This window comes from Myxocyprinus asiaticus, chromosome 50 (assembly GCF_019703515.2).
Source record: "Myxocyprinus asiaticus isolate MX2 ecotype Aquarium Trade chromosome 50, UBuf_Myxa_2, whole genome shotgun sequence".
NCBI classification, from domain to species: Eukaryota; Metazoa; Chordata; class Actinopteri; order Cypriniformes; family Catostomidae; genus Myxocyprinus; species Myxocyprinus asiaticus.
Window position 1 is genome coordinate 1,067,097 of NC_059393.1, and position 17,218 is coordinate 1,084,314.

At 40.4% G+C, this 17,218-nt stretch overlaps 2 protein-coding genes across 13 annotated transcripts in view; both read right to left on the reverse strand.

Moving 5' to 3' along the window:
* Positions 1 to 6,881, reverse strand: part of LOC127438686 (arf-GAP with coiled-coil, ANK repeat and PH domain-containing protein 2-like) — a 100,327-nt gene extending 93,446 nt beyond the window's left edge. For 5 of the 12 annotated variants that reach the window (XR_007896794.1, XR_007896792.1, XR_007896791.1 and 2 more), the window contains exon 1: positions 6,559 to 6,880. Coding sequence is in view for 4 of the 12 variants with exons in the window: in XM_051694455.1 (XP_051550415.1) it covers positions 6,559 to 6,611 (53 nt within the window). In the remaining 8 variants the exon portion in view is untranslated. Of the gene's footprint in view, positions 1 to 6,558 lie in introns of all 12 variants that reach the window. The other 7 variants (XR_007896796.1, XR_007896793.1, XM_051694455.1 and 4 more) reach the window with 3 other exon arrangements.
* Positions 6,882 to 12,818: 5,937 nt separating this feature from the next.
* The window catches only part of LOC127438733 (protein phosphatase inhibitor 2-like), a 29,920-nt gene continuing 25,520 nt past the window's right edge, over positions 12,819 to 17,218 (reverse strand). The window contains exon 6 of the mRNA XM_051694557.1: positions 12,819 to 15,238. Within this exon, the coding sequence (XP_051550517.1) occupies positions 15,219 to 15,238 (20 nt within the window). The 3' untranslated portion in view covers positions 12,819 to 15,218. The remainder of the gene's footprint in view (positions 15,239 to 17,218) is intronic.

Here is a 17,218-nt window from a genome sequence, read left to right on the forward strand (position 1 = left end):
GCTATTTCAGAGCAAAAACATAATTATAAAGATATATATCGAATATCGTCAATTTGCTTATCGAGATATAAATTCTGAAGCTATATCGCCCAGCCCTACTCTGGATGGAAATAAATATTGTGACGTTGCATAAGGTTGTCGAAACAATGCCACGACGAATGCGTGCCGTAATCTAAGCAAAAGGCGGTACAACAAATATTAATGTACGCAATTTTATTTTTTTGGCCAGGCAGTGTAGTTTGTGGTTATGCGTGACAGCTTAATCATCAATCAAGAAATAAAGCAGAGATTCCCAACCTGGGGGTCACAACCCCCACCAGGGGTCCCCAGAGCTTCATGAGGGGTCGCCAAGCTCTCTTTATTTTGAGGGTTACATGAAGAAAACAAATGGAATGTGTGGAAAAAGTTCAAATTATTTTTGTAATAAAACAATCAAATAGGGCCATTCTGAGTAGTTTAATAATATTTTATTGTTTATGAGATGTTGATTGAAAAGGCAACATAGCCTTTATGTCTAACAAAGGTGTGCATCTCGTGAGAGAGTGGGTAAGGACGGCAAAATTGCTTGTTCTATGAACAATACTGGGCAACGATAAACAAGCTAGCTAGCCAAATCAAATGAACAACCATGGCAAAGCATCAGGGAGAAGAGAAAAACATATGTGGTCAAAAGAAAATTATGATTTATTTGGACAGTTGTTTTGAATTTGGTTTCACTGAGGCAATGGACAAAGTGTAAATTGAGTGTGTGTGTGTGTGTGTGTGTGTGTGCACGTGCGTGCAAAGGCACCAATCTTGTGAGAGCTCCGGGGCTTGAGCGCCCGCGGAAAACCACAAGGTATTTTCCATTCATTTTCCCAATGTCTCTGTGACACATTTCAGTAATTTATTCAATATCTTTCAACATACCCTCTGATGTTCGCTCATTTTTTTTCATATACTTTGGAGAGAGAGCGCTTTGAATGGGGCAGCCGCGATCTGACACACACAGCATTAAGGTGCATCAAAACAACATTTATTGTTTGAATTTCGTAGTAAAATTGACAATTTGAAGGCTGAGACTACGATCGTGTTTCACTAAACAGTTCTTCCGGATCAAATGATGAAGCGCCTCACATTTATGGATATGTAACTTATGGTAAAACCGTATTTATTATATCTAGTCAATATGCAATTTGGAACAAAGACAAAAATGTTTGTGATCCCTGGGAAAGACAGTATCTTTGTTCCCCAACAAAATTCAGTTTATTTGGGCGAGGGGGGTCAATATAACTTGTGTGTGATATTCCAAGTCTTCTGAAGCCATAATGTAGATGTATGAGAGGAACAGGCACTGTATAAAATAAATGTTTTACTAAAATCTTTCCCCCGCAGCTCTAAAATTGTAATAGATCACGACACACGAGAACCAACTGCATTTGCTGTTAATGATATTCAGTGTTGGGTGCAATCTAATTACTTTTAGTTCAGTTACAGTTACCTAAATACTGTACTTTTAATTTAAAAAGTAGAATAAAATAGTGTTTTAGAAAGTAACTTAAAAGTAATTTGTATTGTGATTACTTTTCCCATTAGGTAATCAGTAATCTTATTACCATTTCAGATAAGTGATAGTCATTTGTAGTGGATTACTTTCCTTGAGTAACTTGCCCAACACTGAACCGGACATGATGCCTCTAAAGGTGCTATTTCGAAGTCGAACATCAGCACAAATGAGCTTTGAGAGCTACAGCGGAAGTTTTTCATGTGAAGATTTTCAGTGACTAAAGACTGAAATTTGGGTCTTTAACCACTAAACCAAAACACCACACATCAACAGTAATGAGAAATCAGTTGAAACCAAGTTGAAACACCTTCACATTTGGCAACACAACTATAAGACAAGTCTCAGAACTGTTATGAATCTAAACACGTCAACATACAAGTATTCTTGTTAGAAAATAATCTGTATAGCTGATATACCGGCGACCTTTAAAATGCATTTTCAATCATCTTCATTAACTTTGCATTATTCTGTTCCCTATCTGTCACTCACTCGACGTTGCGTCGATGTAGTGACAATAGGGGTCACTCTTGGGTGCCCCAAACACCTCTGCTTTTTGAAAAAAGACCAATGGGAATTGGCGAGTGGAATTTGCATGCCACTCCCCCGGACATACAGGAAAGAAAGAAACCACTCATTCAGATCACCTCAAACTGCCGGATTTATGGTGCATTTCAGCAGCTTCTCCCCCTCTGCACCCATGGAGTGCAGAGAACGCCCCTGGCGCTTCGGCAGAACAAGAGAGTATATTCTAAAAGAGTATATTTCAATTCTAAAACAGCGGCACACACGGAACGTCTTTTCCGTTTGTGTGTCATTCCTCAGCACGCTCACCTGCACCGGTCGGGCTCTTGGATGAGACCGCCGGCTCATCTCAGGGCGAGTTCGACCTCTTATTCGGGGCCCGGGAAGACAATGAGTTATCGAGCGCAGCATTGGAGAGCAGGCTTGTCCACTCTGATGCGGAGGCTTCGGCTGGGCTTCCTCCAGTCTCAGGCCAACGAGATGACGGACATGTTTTCCGGGGCAGCCGCGAGTGTCGAGCTAGAGTGGAACCCTCCACTCTCCCCTGAACCCCCTGTGCCCAGCTGTGGCACAAACATGCCCACACCGGATTGGTTCCGATGGACTATGGGGACGATATTCCTCCTCCCCCCTCCTCGACCAATCTTATGGTGGGCATCAGGAGCCAAGTAAGTGCTTTGATGTCTCTGGACTCAGCACGGCCACGGGGTTCGAGCCCCCTCGACATGGCACCTCGGGCTCCACCCCGCCGCGAGGCCCCACCCGCCGATACGTCCGACGTGACTGTCCCCTTGGTCCCCCTCGCCCGGAGTTTGGACACGTGGTTCGCGCTTTCCAATCCATCGCGATGGCTGACCGTCCGACTCGGCTACGCGATTCAGTTCGCCAGGCACCCGCCCAGGTTCAGCGGCGTCCATTTTACCTCGGTGAAGGGCGAGAACGCTGCTACCTTGCGTGCAGAGATCGCTACCCTTCTATGGTGCGATAGAGCCTGTCCCTCCAGCCGAGATGAAGAAGGGGTTTTACAGCCCCTACTTCATTGTACCGAAGGCAGTGGGTTGTGGCCAATCTTGGACCTGCGAGTACTGAACCGGGCCTTGCACAGACTCCCGTTCAAGATGCTGATGCAAAAACGCATTTTGATTGGTTCGTGGCGGTAGACCTGAAGGACGCGTACTTCCACGTCTCGGTCTTACCTTGACACAGACCCTTCCTGCGGTTTGCTTTCGAGGGCCGGGCGTACTAGGTCCTCCCCTTCGGCCTGTCCCTGTCCCCTCGCATCTTCACGAAGGTCGCAGAGGCAGCCCTTGCCCGGCTAAGGGAAGTGGGCGTCCGCATACTCTATCTCAATGACTGGCTAATCCTAGCTCACTCTCGGGATGTGTTGTGCGCATAGGGACCTGGTGCTCATGCACCTCAGCCGACTGGGGCTTCGTGTCAACTGGGAAAACAGCAAGCTCTCCCCTGTTCAGAACATTTATTTTCTCGGCTTGGAGTTGGTCTCAATGACGGCACGCCTCACGAACGAGCACGCACAGTCGGTGCTGAACTGTCTGAAGTCGTTCAGACAGAAGACAGCGGTTCCACTGAAACATTTTCAGAGGCTCCTGGAGCATATGGCATCCTCAGCGGTGGCCACTCTGGTTGATGCATATGATACCGCTTCAGCACTGGCTTCAGACTCGAGTCCCGAGATGGGCATGGTGCCGCGGGACACATTGCGTGGTCGTCACGCCGATCTGTTGCCGCTTCTTCAGCCCTTGGTCCGACCTTGAATTTCCATGGGCAGGGGTTCCCCTAGAGCAGGTCTCCAGGTGCATCGTGGTTATGACGGATGCCTCCAAGAGGGGCTGGGGCACCGTATGCAACAGGCACACAGCCGCCAGCTCTTGGACTGGCCCGCGGCTGCATTGGCACATCAACTCCCTTGAGTTGTTGGCAGTACTGCTCGCCCTGCGGAGGTTCCGGCCGTTGATCCAGGGCAAGCACGTGTTAGTTCGGACAGACAACACGGCGACAGTAGCATACATCAACCGCCAAGGCGGTCTACGCTCCCGTTGCATGTCACAACTCGCCCGCCATCTCCTCCTCTGGAGTCAGCAGCGCCTCAAGTCGCTATGAGCCACTCACATTCTGGGCGACCTCAACACCGCAGCGGACATGCTGTCACGACAGGTTATGCTCAGGAGAGAGTGGAGACTCCACCAGGTGGTCCAGCTGATTTGGAGTCGATTTGGTCGAGCACAGGTAGACCTGTTTGCTTCCCGGGAATCCTCCCACTGCCCGCTTTGGTACACCCTGACCGAGGTACCCCTCAGTATAGACATGCTGGCACACAGCTGGCCCCCGGGACTATGCAAATATGCGTTTCCCCCAGTGGGCCTACTTGCACAGACCCTGTGCAAGGTCAGGGAGGACGAGGAGCAGGTCGTCCTAGTAGCACCCTACTGGCCCACCCAGACATGGTTCTCGGACCTCACGTTCCTCGTGACAGCCCCCCCCCCCCGGCGAATTCCCCTGAGGAAGGACCTTCTTTCTCAGGGATGGGGCACCATCTGGCACCCGCGACCAGACCTCTGGAATCTCCACGTCTGGCCCTTGGATGGGACGCAGAAGACCTAAGTGGCCTACCACCCGCGGTGGTAGAAATGATCACTCAGGCTAGGGCTCCCTCTATGAGGCGCCTGTATGCCTTGAAGTGGCGTCTGTTCGCTAATTGGTGTTCTTCCCGATGTGAAGACCCCCAGAGATGCGCAGTCGGATCTGTGCTTTCCTTCCTGCAGGAGAGGCTGGAGGGGCGGCTGTCCCCCTCCACCTTGAAGTTGTATGTAGCTGCCATTTCGGCACATCACGATGCAGTGGATGGTAAGTATTTGGGGAAGCACGACTTGATCATCAGGTTCCTGAGAGGCGCTAGGAGGTTGAATTCCTCCAGACCGTGCCTCATCCCCTCGTGGGACCTCTCTGTAGCCCTTCGGGGTCTACGGGGAGCTCCCTTTGAGCCCCTGGAGTCAGTCGAGCTTAAGGCACTCTCTTTGAAGACTGCCCTCCTGAATGCGCTCACTTCCATCAAGAGGGTAGGGGACCTGCAGGCATTCTCTGTCAGAAAATCGTGCCTGGAGTTCGGTCCGGGTTACTCTCACGTGATCCTGAGACCCCATGTGATATATCTTCCGCTAAATTGTTTCCCTGTCGGTAAACTGCGTCTTCCTTGGGCAGAGGCCTCTCTGCCCCTGGTCACCATGTTTCTAGAAACTCCTTACCCCTCGAGTAGGACCTACATTGCGACTTCTCCACATGACATACTTCTGACAAGACTTGGTAAGACCATGTGATGTATTTCCACTCAAAATACCCCCCCCCCCCTTCTCTGGGTGGGGTGTGGTCTCAGCGGTGTCTTCCCCTTGGGAGTGACACCCCCCCGACGTAAACATTTATGGCCCCCAGTCGGTTAACAAAGTCCCCTCTTTTTTTAAAAAAAGAGGAAAAGAGGCCACGGCTGGGCTAGCTTGTCCCTATTTTTTGGGCAGTCGACTTGTTCCCAAAGGACCATTCGATGTTCATAAGAGTGTTGGGGGAGGTTATGTGACGGCCTGGTGCGCTGGCACACTGCGGTCTGCCCGTCTCGCACCGCCAGTCCATCTAACACAGTTCAGCTAGTTGTGGCATTTTGTATAGGGACCCCTAGTGTCACTACATCAACACAACGTTGAGTGAGTGACAGATAGGGAACATCCTGGTTACTTTCATAACCTCCGTTCCCTGATGGAGGGAATGAGACGTTGTGTCCCTCTTGCCACAACACTGAACTACCCGCTGAAATGGCCGGGACCTTGTCTCGGCTCCTCAGCACAAAACCTGAATGAGTGGTTGCATACCAGCTCCTTTTACACCCGTATGTCCGGGGTAATGGCATGCAAATTCCACTCGCCAATTCCCACTGGCCTTTTTTCAAAAAGCAGAGGTGTTTGGGGCTCCCAAGAGTGACCGCTAGTGTCACTACATCGACACAACGTCTCGTTCCCTCCATCAGGGAACGGAGGTTACGAAAGTAACCAGGACGTTATGAGGATATAATCATATGACAGATAAAAGTTGTATGCAAAAGTATCATGGTAATAGCAGTACCATTGAGTGCAATGTAAATGCCATGCTATTTAAATCTGGTAATCATTCAGTTCAGTTGTATTACCATTTGTTACCATCACAGTACTTTTCTGTAAAGGCAAATATATAGATCATAATGTCATAATGGACACCAAGACAAATACAAATCCAACCCATCAAAACAATGCCAACAGCATTTATGATCACATTAACTATTACATCAATTAGTACATAATCAGTATCAATTTGTTTAGTGTATATGTGTTTATGCTGAATGTTACTGGTATAATCCAAAATTCACTATGGACAGCCACTTAAAACTCCTTCACCACAACAATCACAAGCATATGACATGTTTATAAGTTTAAATATGTCTTTCTCACCTGAATCTAGGTGAATCTTTAAGACATTCTTCAAAATCCACAGTGATCTTCATGTTGATTTGATCAGAGGTTTATAGGGAAAGAATAAGAGCTAACAGGCTAACATTAGCGCCTGTAAAAACTTAAAAACAACTCAAACTTCTGCTCAAATCACTCGAGATTCCCAAATAAACTCCACATATGAGCGCTGAAGTCGCGTCAGTTGGACTTGTAGCTGTAGAAAGGATTTTTAAAGTCTGTAGTTCCTGCAGTAATAGAGAGTGAACTGATCTAATGAGTGCAGATGAGAAGCAAAGACAGGCTGTGTTCCAAAATATAGTGAGCTGTCTGTCTAGACTGCATTTAGAAACTGGAATAATTGAGTAGAATGGCAGTTAGCATGACGGCTAACTCTGCAATGGGAGGATCTTTGCGGCACTGTATATTGTGTACATAAAATATCACTTCTGTCAGATTTCACTGAAATACGTGTCTTGGAAAAAAGGACAAATATATTTCTTTAACATTTCCTATTTTACACTTTCAAATGGGTATTAATTTTTCAAAATACATTGCATTTAAGAAAATTATTAAAATTATTATCATGAAGCAGTAGATAGACTGCAATGTCATGTGGTTTGTGTTCCTTTTCTCAGCGTTTGTCAGGATTAACCAATTACAGTCCTTTGTGATTACAGGATGAGAAAATATATTCTTTAATAATTTTCTAGAAGCTAATGGGCGGATTAATTTTTCATGTCAGGAATCCAATTATTGGCTATAATGGTTTAAAAAAATTATGCTTTCCAGTGTAAAAACGTCTCCAATAATAATAATAATAATAATAATAATAATAACAATAATAATAATAATAATAATTATGAAACGTCGTGAGATTTGAATGGGGCCCAATGGAAGATTCCGTGCTTTGAGCCGCCAAGCGCCCCTGGTGGAGAAAACTTATGTGTCTCACGACAGTAATTTTTGGTGCCCAAGTGATTTGAGATACAGCCAGAAAAAAAGCCAGTGAATCAAATCCTTATTTCTCCTCCTTCCAATTCCTGTCTGACACTTTCTGCCATGCAATATACATATGTCTGTGCTTAACCATCATCAAAGTTTAGCGTCAGATTTGCTCATAATTAAAAAAACAATTTTTTTTTTTTTAATATGTAATCGCTTAAAGTAAAAAAAAAAAAAGAAAAAAAAAAAGGTTTTCCTTTCCTTCAATGCAATGATGTCACTGTATGTGTTAGATGGATCAAGATTATATTCTCTTTCAGCTGGTTGCGGCTAGATTATTGACAATCTGTTTATTGGCTTTAATTGTGTTATGCAAATATATTTTTTTGGTAAAATAGTGATAAGAGTATTGAAAATTATCCTTATATTACTTACATTTCATATACATACTGTAGATGTAAATTTAACAACCTGAAGCCTCTTTTCTCTGTTGTGCTTAAGGAAATGGGAAATTATATAGATTTCATTAAGATCAGTTCTAACAAGAAAGCCATTAAAACGGTGGAACTGTGTACTATTACTACTACTACTACTAATAATTAAAACTAGCGACAGCACACACACACACACACTCGCGGCTAAAAGTTTGGAATAATGTACAGATTTTGCTCTTATGGAAAGAAACTGGTGCTTTTATTCACCAAAGTGGTATTCAACTGATCACAAATATAGTCAGGACATTAATAACATGAAAAATATATATTACAATAAAAAAAAAAAAAAAAAAACAGAACTTCTTGAAGAGTTCTCATCAAAAAAATCCTCCATGTGCAGCAATGACAGCTTCACAGATCCTTGGCATTCTAGCTGTCAGTTTGTCCAGATACTCGTGACATTTCACCACACACTTCCTGTAGCACTTGACATAGATGTGGCTGTCTTGTCAGGCACTTCTCACGCACCTTACAGTCTAGCTGATCCCACAAAAGCTCAATGGGGTTAAGATCCATAACACTCTTTTCCAATTATCTGTTGTCCAATGTCCGTGTTTCTTTGCCCACTCTAACATTTTCTTTTTGTTTTTCTGTTTCAAAAGTGGCTTTTTCTTTGCAATTCTTCCCATAAGGCCTGCACCCCTGAGTCTTCTCTTTACTGTTGTACATGAAACTGGTGTTGAGCGGGTAGAATTCAATGAAGCTGTCAGCTGAGGACATGTGAGGCGTCTATTTCTCAAACTAGAGACTCTGATGTACTTATCCTCTTGTTTAGTTGTACATCTGGCCTTCCACATCTCTTTCTGTCCTGTTAGAGCCAGTTGTCCTTTGTCTTTGAAGACTGTAGTGTACACCTCTGTATGAAATCTTCCTCAAAACAATGATTGACTGATGAGTTTCTAGACAAAGCTGTTTCTTTTTTGCCATTTTTGACCTAATATTGACCTTAAGACATGTCAGTCTATTGCATACTGTGACAACTCATAAACAAACACAAAGACAATGTTAAGCTTCATTTAATGAACCAAATAGCTTTCAACTGTGATTAATATAATGGCAAGTGATTTTCTAGTACCAAATTAGCAGTTTAGCATGATTACTCAAGGATAAGGTGTTGGAGTGATGGCTGCTGGAAATGGGGCCTGTCTAGATTTGATCAAAAATGATTTTTTTCAAATAGTGATGGTGCTGTTTTTTACATCAGTAATGTCCTGACTATACTTTGTGATCAGTTGAATGCCACTTTGGTGAATAAAAGTACCGATTTCCTTCTGAAACAGCAAAATCTGTACATTATTCCAAACTTCTGGCCGCCAGTGTATATATACCAGTACTGTAATTTCAAACACTCATCTACACTGGACATGCTCCCATTTTAACCAAAAGTGCTGTCAGTTGCGGAGCGTCGCGTCAAGCCATGCCTACAGTCAGGGTTGGGGAGTAACGAAATACATGTAACAGGATTACGTATTTAAAATACAAAATATAAGTAAGTGTATTCCACTACAGTTACAATTTAAATCATTGGTATTTAGAATACAGTTACATTCAAAAATTATTTTGATTACTGAAGAGATTACTTTGCATTTTATTGTCATTTGTTTCATTTAATAGTTAGTCCTTTCAGATGGAAAACATTTATACTTATAAATTATGTGATCCAAAGTGCATTTGAACAGCGGTGAAACACTTTCTTATGATGTGCTACATTCATACGAGCAGACAGAGAAGTAAGTTTGAAGTAAGTTTGGAGCAGAAGAAACAGAAATAAACCTTGTATAAATTGTCAGCTTTACGCTAAGCTAAAATGCTATTTCTAGCCATTTAACATGCATGTTACCAGACACGATCATATTTTTATCAAGAAAATTCACGTTGGATCATAATTTCTTTTTTTCTAATAAGACCTTTGATATTAGGGCAAAAATCATATACTTGAAAATAATTCCTGTACAAATATAAAAACAAATCCTTAAAACAAGATAAATTTGATTGAACTTGTTTTAGAAACAACACTGCATAAGATATTTAGGTTTTTCAGAGAATGTATTTTTAACATGTGTATTTTGTCTTACTGTACTGGCAGAGTTTTTATAGTCAAAACAAGTGAAAAAATCTACCAGTGCTGAAGAAGTAATCCAAAGTATTTCGAATACGTTACTGACCTTGAGTAATCTAACAGAATACGTTACAAATGACATTTTACAGCATGTATTCTGTAATCTGTAGTGGAATACATTTCAAAAGTAACCCTACTAACCCTGCCAAGGTGGCAGTGCAGCTCCTTTCTACTTCAATTTGGGAACACCAAAATCTCCAAAACGGTCGGTCAAGATTAAGATCAAAGAACATATTTCAAATCAGCAGTAAAATCTGACAATGGTAGTATAATGGATTGTGCTTATTTACCTTAGATCACACTAAAACACGCAATTTTCCCAGCTTGGTTAACTAATGTTGATTGACAACATTATCTATACAAGTTAATTGACAGGCAATGTCTGTATATAAAAGGTGATTGGCTTTTTTAGCTGTAAGGCGGGACTTCCTTTCTACATCCATTGACCGTTGGGTGCTAGAGGCTAGAGCTTCTTGTCTGAGTTCCAGTGTCGCCCATTAATTTAAATAGAAGTCAATGCTCTCTGCTAAATAATCTCTGGACACATCACGTACTGGCTTTGATCTAACGGACAGGAATCATTTAAATATATATCAAATAAAATTAATGGCAAAATAAACTCACAAATATGATATTTGGCCTGTAAATTCGTTTTATTTAAGATGGACGAGTTAATAAAGTGTCTGGAGTAGCTCTGCAGCACCTCAGATACAGAACAGAACATCCGTCTGTTGTCGGCACGACGAGACAGAAGCATCCATATGCTTTTGACAAGTGGCTTGCGTCCGTTTTGTAGACAGGGTGACATCATAGTAACTTCAGTTATTGTCAGGGTTGTGGACTCGAGTCGCATGACTTGGACTCGAGTGATAAATTTGATGACTTGCGACTGGACATAATCAAAGAAGACTTAGACTTTGACAACAATGACCAGCGACTTGACTAGGACTCGAGACCTCAGACTTGGAAAGACTTGATACCTTCTAAAACCAAATATCAGAGTTGTACATTTAAAAATGTGCAGCAAATCAACAATTCATTTTATCCAATAAACAATTCATTTGATTTTCAAATCTGTATTTTCATGCTCCACATTCAACCAGTCAGACAACCAACCAATCAACTTCCACCAGAGTAGGATCAAGTTTGAAGATCACTAATTTAAGGATCGCTTAAATGATACCAAAGGTAATTTCATTTGGATATAAATATAATATCGAAGGCAACAAAAGGATTGCAACATGTAGAACCTGTGGTTCAAAAATTACAGATGCTTTATCAACAATGTCCAATTTTGTGAGGCATCTGAAAACCCACAGACAGAGGTATGTTGGGATTGTTAACTTTTACACATCAGCTAAGGTTCAGTAGCATTTAACTTACTGTGTTAGCTAGCTAGCTACTAGAGATGGGACAATATATCGAATCTTGATATATCGCAACCCCCCCCCCCCAAAAAAAGACAGACCATATCGAGGCAAAACTCGATGTGCTAAAAAAAGAGAGAGAGAGAAACTTCTCTCTGGTTAATAAACCAGGGCACCTGCACCAGTGTGTGAGACGCTCTGTTAAAGTGACAATGCCATTTTTGTGCTTGTTAAAGGAATATTCCAGGTTCAATACAAGTTAAGCTCAATTGACAGCAGTTTGTTGCATAATATTGACTCGTCCATCCTTTTGTTTAAAAAAAAGCACAACTCTACAGTGAGGCACTTACAATGGAAGTAAATGGGGGCCAATTTTTGAACATTAAAATACTCACTCTTTCAAAAGTATAGCCACCAGATAAACAATATGTGGGTTAACATGATTTTAGTGTGATAAAATCACTTACTAAGCTTTTCTGTGTAAAGTTATAGCCAATTTTAACTTCATTGCCATGATGATGTACTGTAATTTCAACAAACCCTAAAACTCTAACATGACTATAAAAATGACAATTTAAACAACTTTACAGCTCAAATAATACATGAGATTTAACAGAATAATTAATGTAGTGCTTTTATAAAATTATAAGATTCACTCTTCTGTTTAATCCCTCCAAAAATTGACCCCGTTCACTTCCATTGTATGTGCCTGACTGTAACCTCAATTACTGCTTTTTTTAAATAAGAGGGACGAGTCGAAATTATTTTTGTGGTAATCAGTTGACATTATGCTTAACTTGTATTGAACCCAGAATATTCCTTTAAGACAACCTTGTAACTTTCAAGCACATCCCTAGGCAGACAAATTCAACTGAGATAGATTGGTGCCCTTAGTGAAAATATACAGTATATCTCAAATGATATTGAACTGGGAAGTGATGAACATACTTTAAAAGCCTTCCTGATATTAATTTAATATAGTAATTAATACTCGGACACTAATTTGGGCAAAGAGCACTAATAACTTGTTTAAGACTTGAAGCTTAAAGTTGAGGTCTTGGAACTTGACTTGAGACTTGACTTGAGACTTGTGACCTGTAAAACAATGACTTGATCCCACCTCTGGTTATTGTTTCATTGTATTGTAATAAATTATTGTTGGACCATGTAAGAAGCTTTCAGAATTCGTTATTTTATATAGTTTCTCTTTTGTTACAGTGGTAGCAATGTAGTAAACAATAACTGTAGTATTTTGGGGCAAACTATGGTTGCCATGGTGAATCTTAAATGCATTTAAGTTTTTAAAGATATTCCTGAATGACAAATTGAAAGAGCAAGTTTATATCAATATTTTAATGGTTGCCAAATCTGCACAAAAACAACACACATCTCGAGGTTAAAATAATGGACACAAAGAAGTCACCAAATTACCTAAATTGACACAAAGAAAAATGTAAGGTCAACATAATCATATAATCAAAGCACTTGTTTAAGCATTTATCATTCGTGTTTAATGTACAAATATATTTAACTTGACAGTACAAGCGCAGTGCTGTGCAGACCATGTCAATGACCGATGGGATATTACAGACACCTGCCATTCTTGCCATAACACTGAATTTACATTTCATCTCCATTCCACCAGTGTACAACACACCATCAGATATTAACAATATACAACCCTTCGAGACTGTAAGGAGAATTCAACACATCTGTCTAACATCTTCAGTCAAGGACTTGGTCATTTATTTCATACCAATGGGAACAAAAAGACTCAGTCAAAAAGACACTTTGAGATTTCAAATGAATGATTGTGCCATTTCATGTTGCGGACAAACTCATCAGCCAGAGAAGGGTCTTAAAAATATATTCAAACTGAAACACTGTTTTAAAAAGCAATCCTTGTGTTATTTCACCACAAAATCAAATTAAGAAGAAATTATATTTGTGACATTATTTTCATGACAATTAAGCACATTTCCCCCAAAATTCTCAATACCGTAATACCTAAAGACATTTTTGATTTTACCGTTAGAATTCTTATTACCGTAATACACATTTTTTTTTGTTTCTTTTTTTTATTATAATAAAAATGAAAATATAAATGAAAGGCAATGCAACTTTTTCAAAAAGCAATCACGTTATATGGGCGAATCTCACAGAACTGTCCATATTTCACACCATCACATGAAGAAGAAATTATATTTTGCATAAAGAAAATTAAGCCTATTTTTAGGACCAATAAGATTTGTTTCATTGTAACTTTATTTTTATGACAAATTTTGATTGCACTTTATTTTACAGTACGTGCACTTACAGTGAATTTACCCATGAAAGTACTGAGTAATATTACGTTACTACATGTACTTAATATGAGTTAAGGTTAGGGTTGGGGTTAGGTAATTCCTGTAGTTGTTGTAATTATGTAGGACATAAATATAGAACAGTACTGTAAAATTAAGTGCTACCCAAATTCTTATTACAGTAATTCCTCCACATATTTCTAGTAAAAATTGGTGTAATAATATATGTTTTTTTTAATCACACCATCACACTGTGTATTAAAGGCAATGCAAGAAATACTACCATGATATAAAAATACTTTACAATTTACACAAAATAGTTTTTAAATAGAGATTTTTTTCATTCTTTTTTTTTTGTTTTTTTGCATACAGTATAGAATTGAGGAAAATGTGCTTAACTGTCCTGAAAGTTGTCACAATTTTATACATATATATACTTAATTTTCTCTATGCAACATATTTCTTATTTGGAAGGAAATGCTATTGGTAAGAAGTGAATACATTCATGATTATAAAGTGATAAAACATCAGAATAACTAATGATAATTTCATTTTAGCAGTGGAATTGGGAAAAATAATTTAATTCATTTTTAATTCAGTATTGTGGGAGAGACAATTATAGTCTTTAATTATCACAAAAAAAAAAAAAAAAAAAAAAAAAAATCCCATGTGTTTAAAAAAAAAAAAAAATAAAAATAAAAAATTCAAATTCAAATAAAGATCCCCCCCCCCCACAAAAAAAAAAAAAAGCACTCGAGACAACCAAAGGGTTCAGTCTATTCATCAGTAGTTTTACAGTTAATTAAGTAATACTCACCTGTTAATTCATACACAGGGCAGAGATACAATTAGTGCCAATGTAATGAAACATGGTTTTCAGAAGCCATGCATACAGTAGAGCTCATCTGAGCAGTTTAACACAGGCTATATGTGCTTGTCACAATAAAAAGCCCAAGGCCACGTCATTCCCCTTCATTTCAATCTCAAATTTCTGCATTAATGTAGAGCCAGTGCATGCTAAAACACCCATTTGTTCAATTCACAATCAATTTTGGGTGAGCTTTCCCTTCAATTAAACTAAAATAAATGGACATTTGTATTTGGAAATAAGAGAAACAATATGGTTCATTTTGGAAGTCAACGGTCAAACCAAGAGATCAGCTGATGAAAACGGCAGCGTTTGGGCACGAGCGTTCGTCTCAGTGGTGTGGCAGTTGTCAGGCAGCTCTCTCGGCACATGAAGAGGGTGGAGTCCAGCCTGTAACTGTCTGATAACAGTCTTGTTTCTATGTATGCTGACAATAAATATTTGGCAAATGAAGGAGCCGGTTGATATGCGTGACACTGCGGCATTGGTGGAGTACACAGGGAGTACACTGTGCCTTTAAGAGGTTAATGTCACAAGGCAGGGGTTGAAGGACAAATGTTCACATCCTTACGAATCCAAGGAATCAGCTGCAAAAAAGGAGTTGACAGGAGTCAATTTGATTCCAAACATAATGTGGTTACATGTTTAAAAGGGTTATAATCCGGGGCCTGGGTAGCTCAGTGGTAAAATACGCTGGCTACCACCCCTGGAATTCGCTAGTTGGAATCCCAGGGCATGCTGAGTGACTCCAGCCAGGTCTCCTAAGCAACCAAATTGGCCCGGTTGCTAGGGAGGGTAGAGTCACATGGGGTAAACTCCTCGTGGTCGCTATAAAGTGGTTCGTTCTCAGTGGGGCGCGTGGCGAGTTGAGCATGGTTGCCGCGGTGGATGGCGTGAAGCCTCCACGCGCTATGTCTCCATGGAAACGCGCTCAACAAGCCACGTGATAAGATGATTCCAATAAGATGATAAGATGGTTGACGGTCTCAGACGTGGAGGCAACTGGGATTCGTCCTCCGCCACCCGGACTGAGGTCGAATCACTACACGACCATGAGGACTTAAAAAGCACATTCCAAATTGGAAAAAAAAAAAAGTTATAATCCTTTTCATTCTAAGAAAAATACTTAACCTTGTGTGACCCCACGTCCATATCCTTATGTGTTGCGTATAGCTTTGCTATACGCAACACATAATTTAAATCAATTTAAACTGACTGAATACTGTTTACAAGACTCTACATTGTCATTTAAGGGTTAAAGTTCTGGTGCACCATGTCACACGACACAACAGCATTTCCATGAGGCACTTCCATGGGCACAGCGCCAACAAAAGTGCCTCTGGTAAGAAACCTCTACGTTTTTTGATGGAAACCGGTTTTGTTTTTTTTGGGGGGGTTTTCTTTTTTTCAAATTTGGAATGCCCAATTCCCAATGCGCTCTAAGTCCTCATGGTGGCGTAGTGACTCGCCTCAATCCGGGTGGCGGATCCATTCATTTTTCGTGCATCAGCATGCTGATAAACATGATGCCCACATGTGTGGAAATTGGGACCATTTTCCATCAAAAGTTGAAAAAAACATGCTAGTTATTTTGAATATTTTTCAACATTAACACATCTGTGGGTCATTTCGCTTCATTTTAATATAAATTGTTATATTTTATTTTGTTATCACTGTACAATATGGTTCTATTCATTAATATTAGTTATTACACGGCTCTCTAGAATCCTCGATTCTGATTGGTCAATGGTGCCATCCAGTGGTCAGATATTGCTCTGTAACAACCGCACATCCGGGGATTTAGACATATCAGACAACTCATCCGGGTTCTGCGAGCCATCTCTCCTACTTCTCAGATCACTGTGCGATCTCTACAAGTAAGCTAATCAAATAATTTAACTCAAATCAATGTTTCATGTGCATTTATTTATTTGGCAAGTAGTCTTGTAATAGGCTGAATATTGAGCAGTCAGATGGTCATTTTTACAAGGTAAAAACCAACAGAACTTTGATGCAAACCGGAGGTTCAGTGATTTATTTCTTCTTGCATAATTACACAATTTCAGCATAAATCAGTGTTTCATATCCATTTATTCATTTATTTGGCAAGTAGTCTTGTAATAGGCTGATTGAGGAGTCAGACGGACATTTTCACAAAATAAACATCAACAGAACTTCGACACAAACCGGAGGTTGATTGCAGCTGTTCAGTGATTTCTTTCTCAAATTAAATAATTTCAGCGCAAATCTGTTATGTCCATGTGTTTATTTATTTGGTTATTAACCATGTAATAAGCGGGATAATGAACAGTCAGTCGGTTATCGCAAAATAATCCCCTTTAGGGTGATACAAGACCCCTTCGCTTTGCACCAGGGTCCTTATCACCTTGTCTGGGTTTATTGTGCGATAACTGACTGACTGTACATTATCCCTTACTAAATGCATTCCTATATACTGTATTTACTGTGCATAAATGTATTCATGTAAAAGCTGAAAACATTTGCTTTCAGAGGCTTTATATGGAGTTAGGATGAAAATAAAGTGCATTTAACTGTTCTGAGACCAG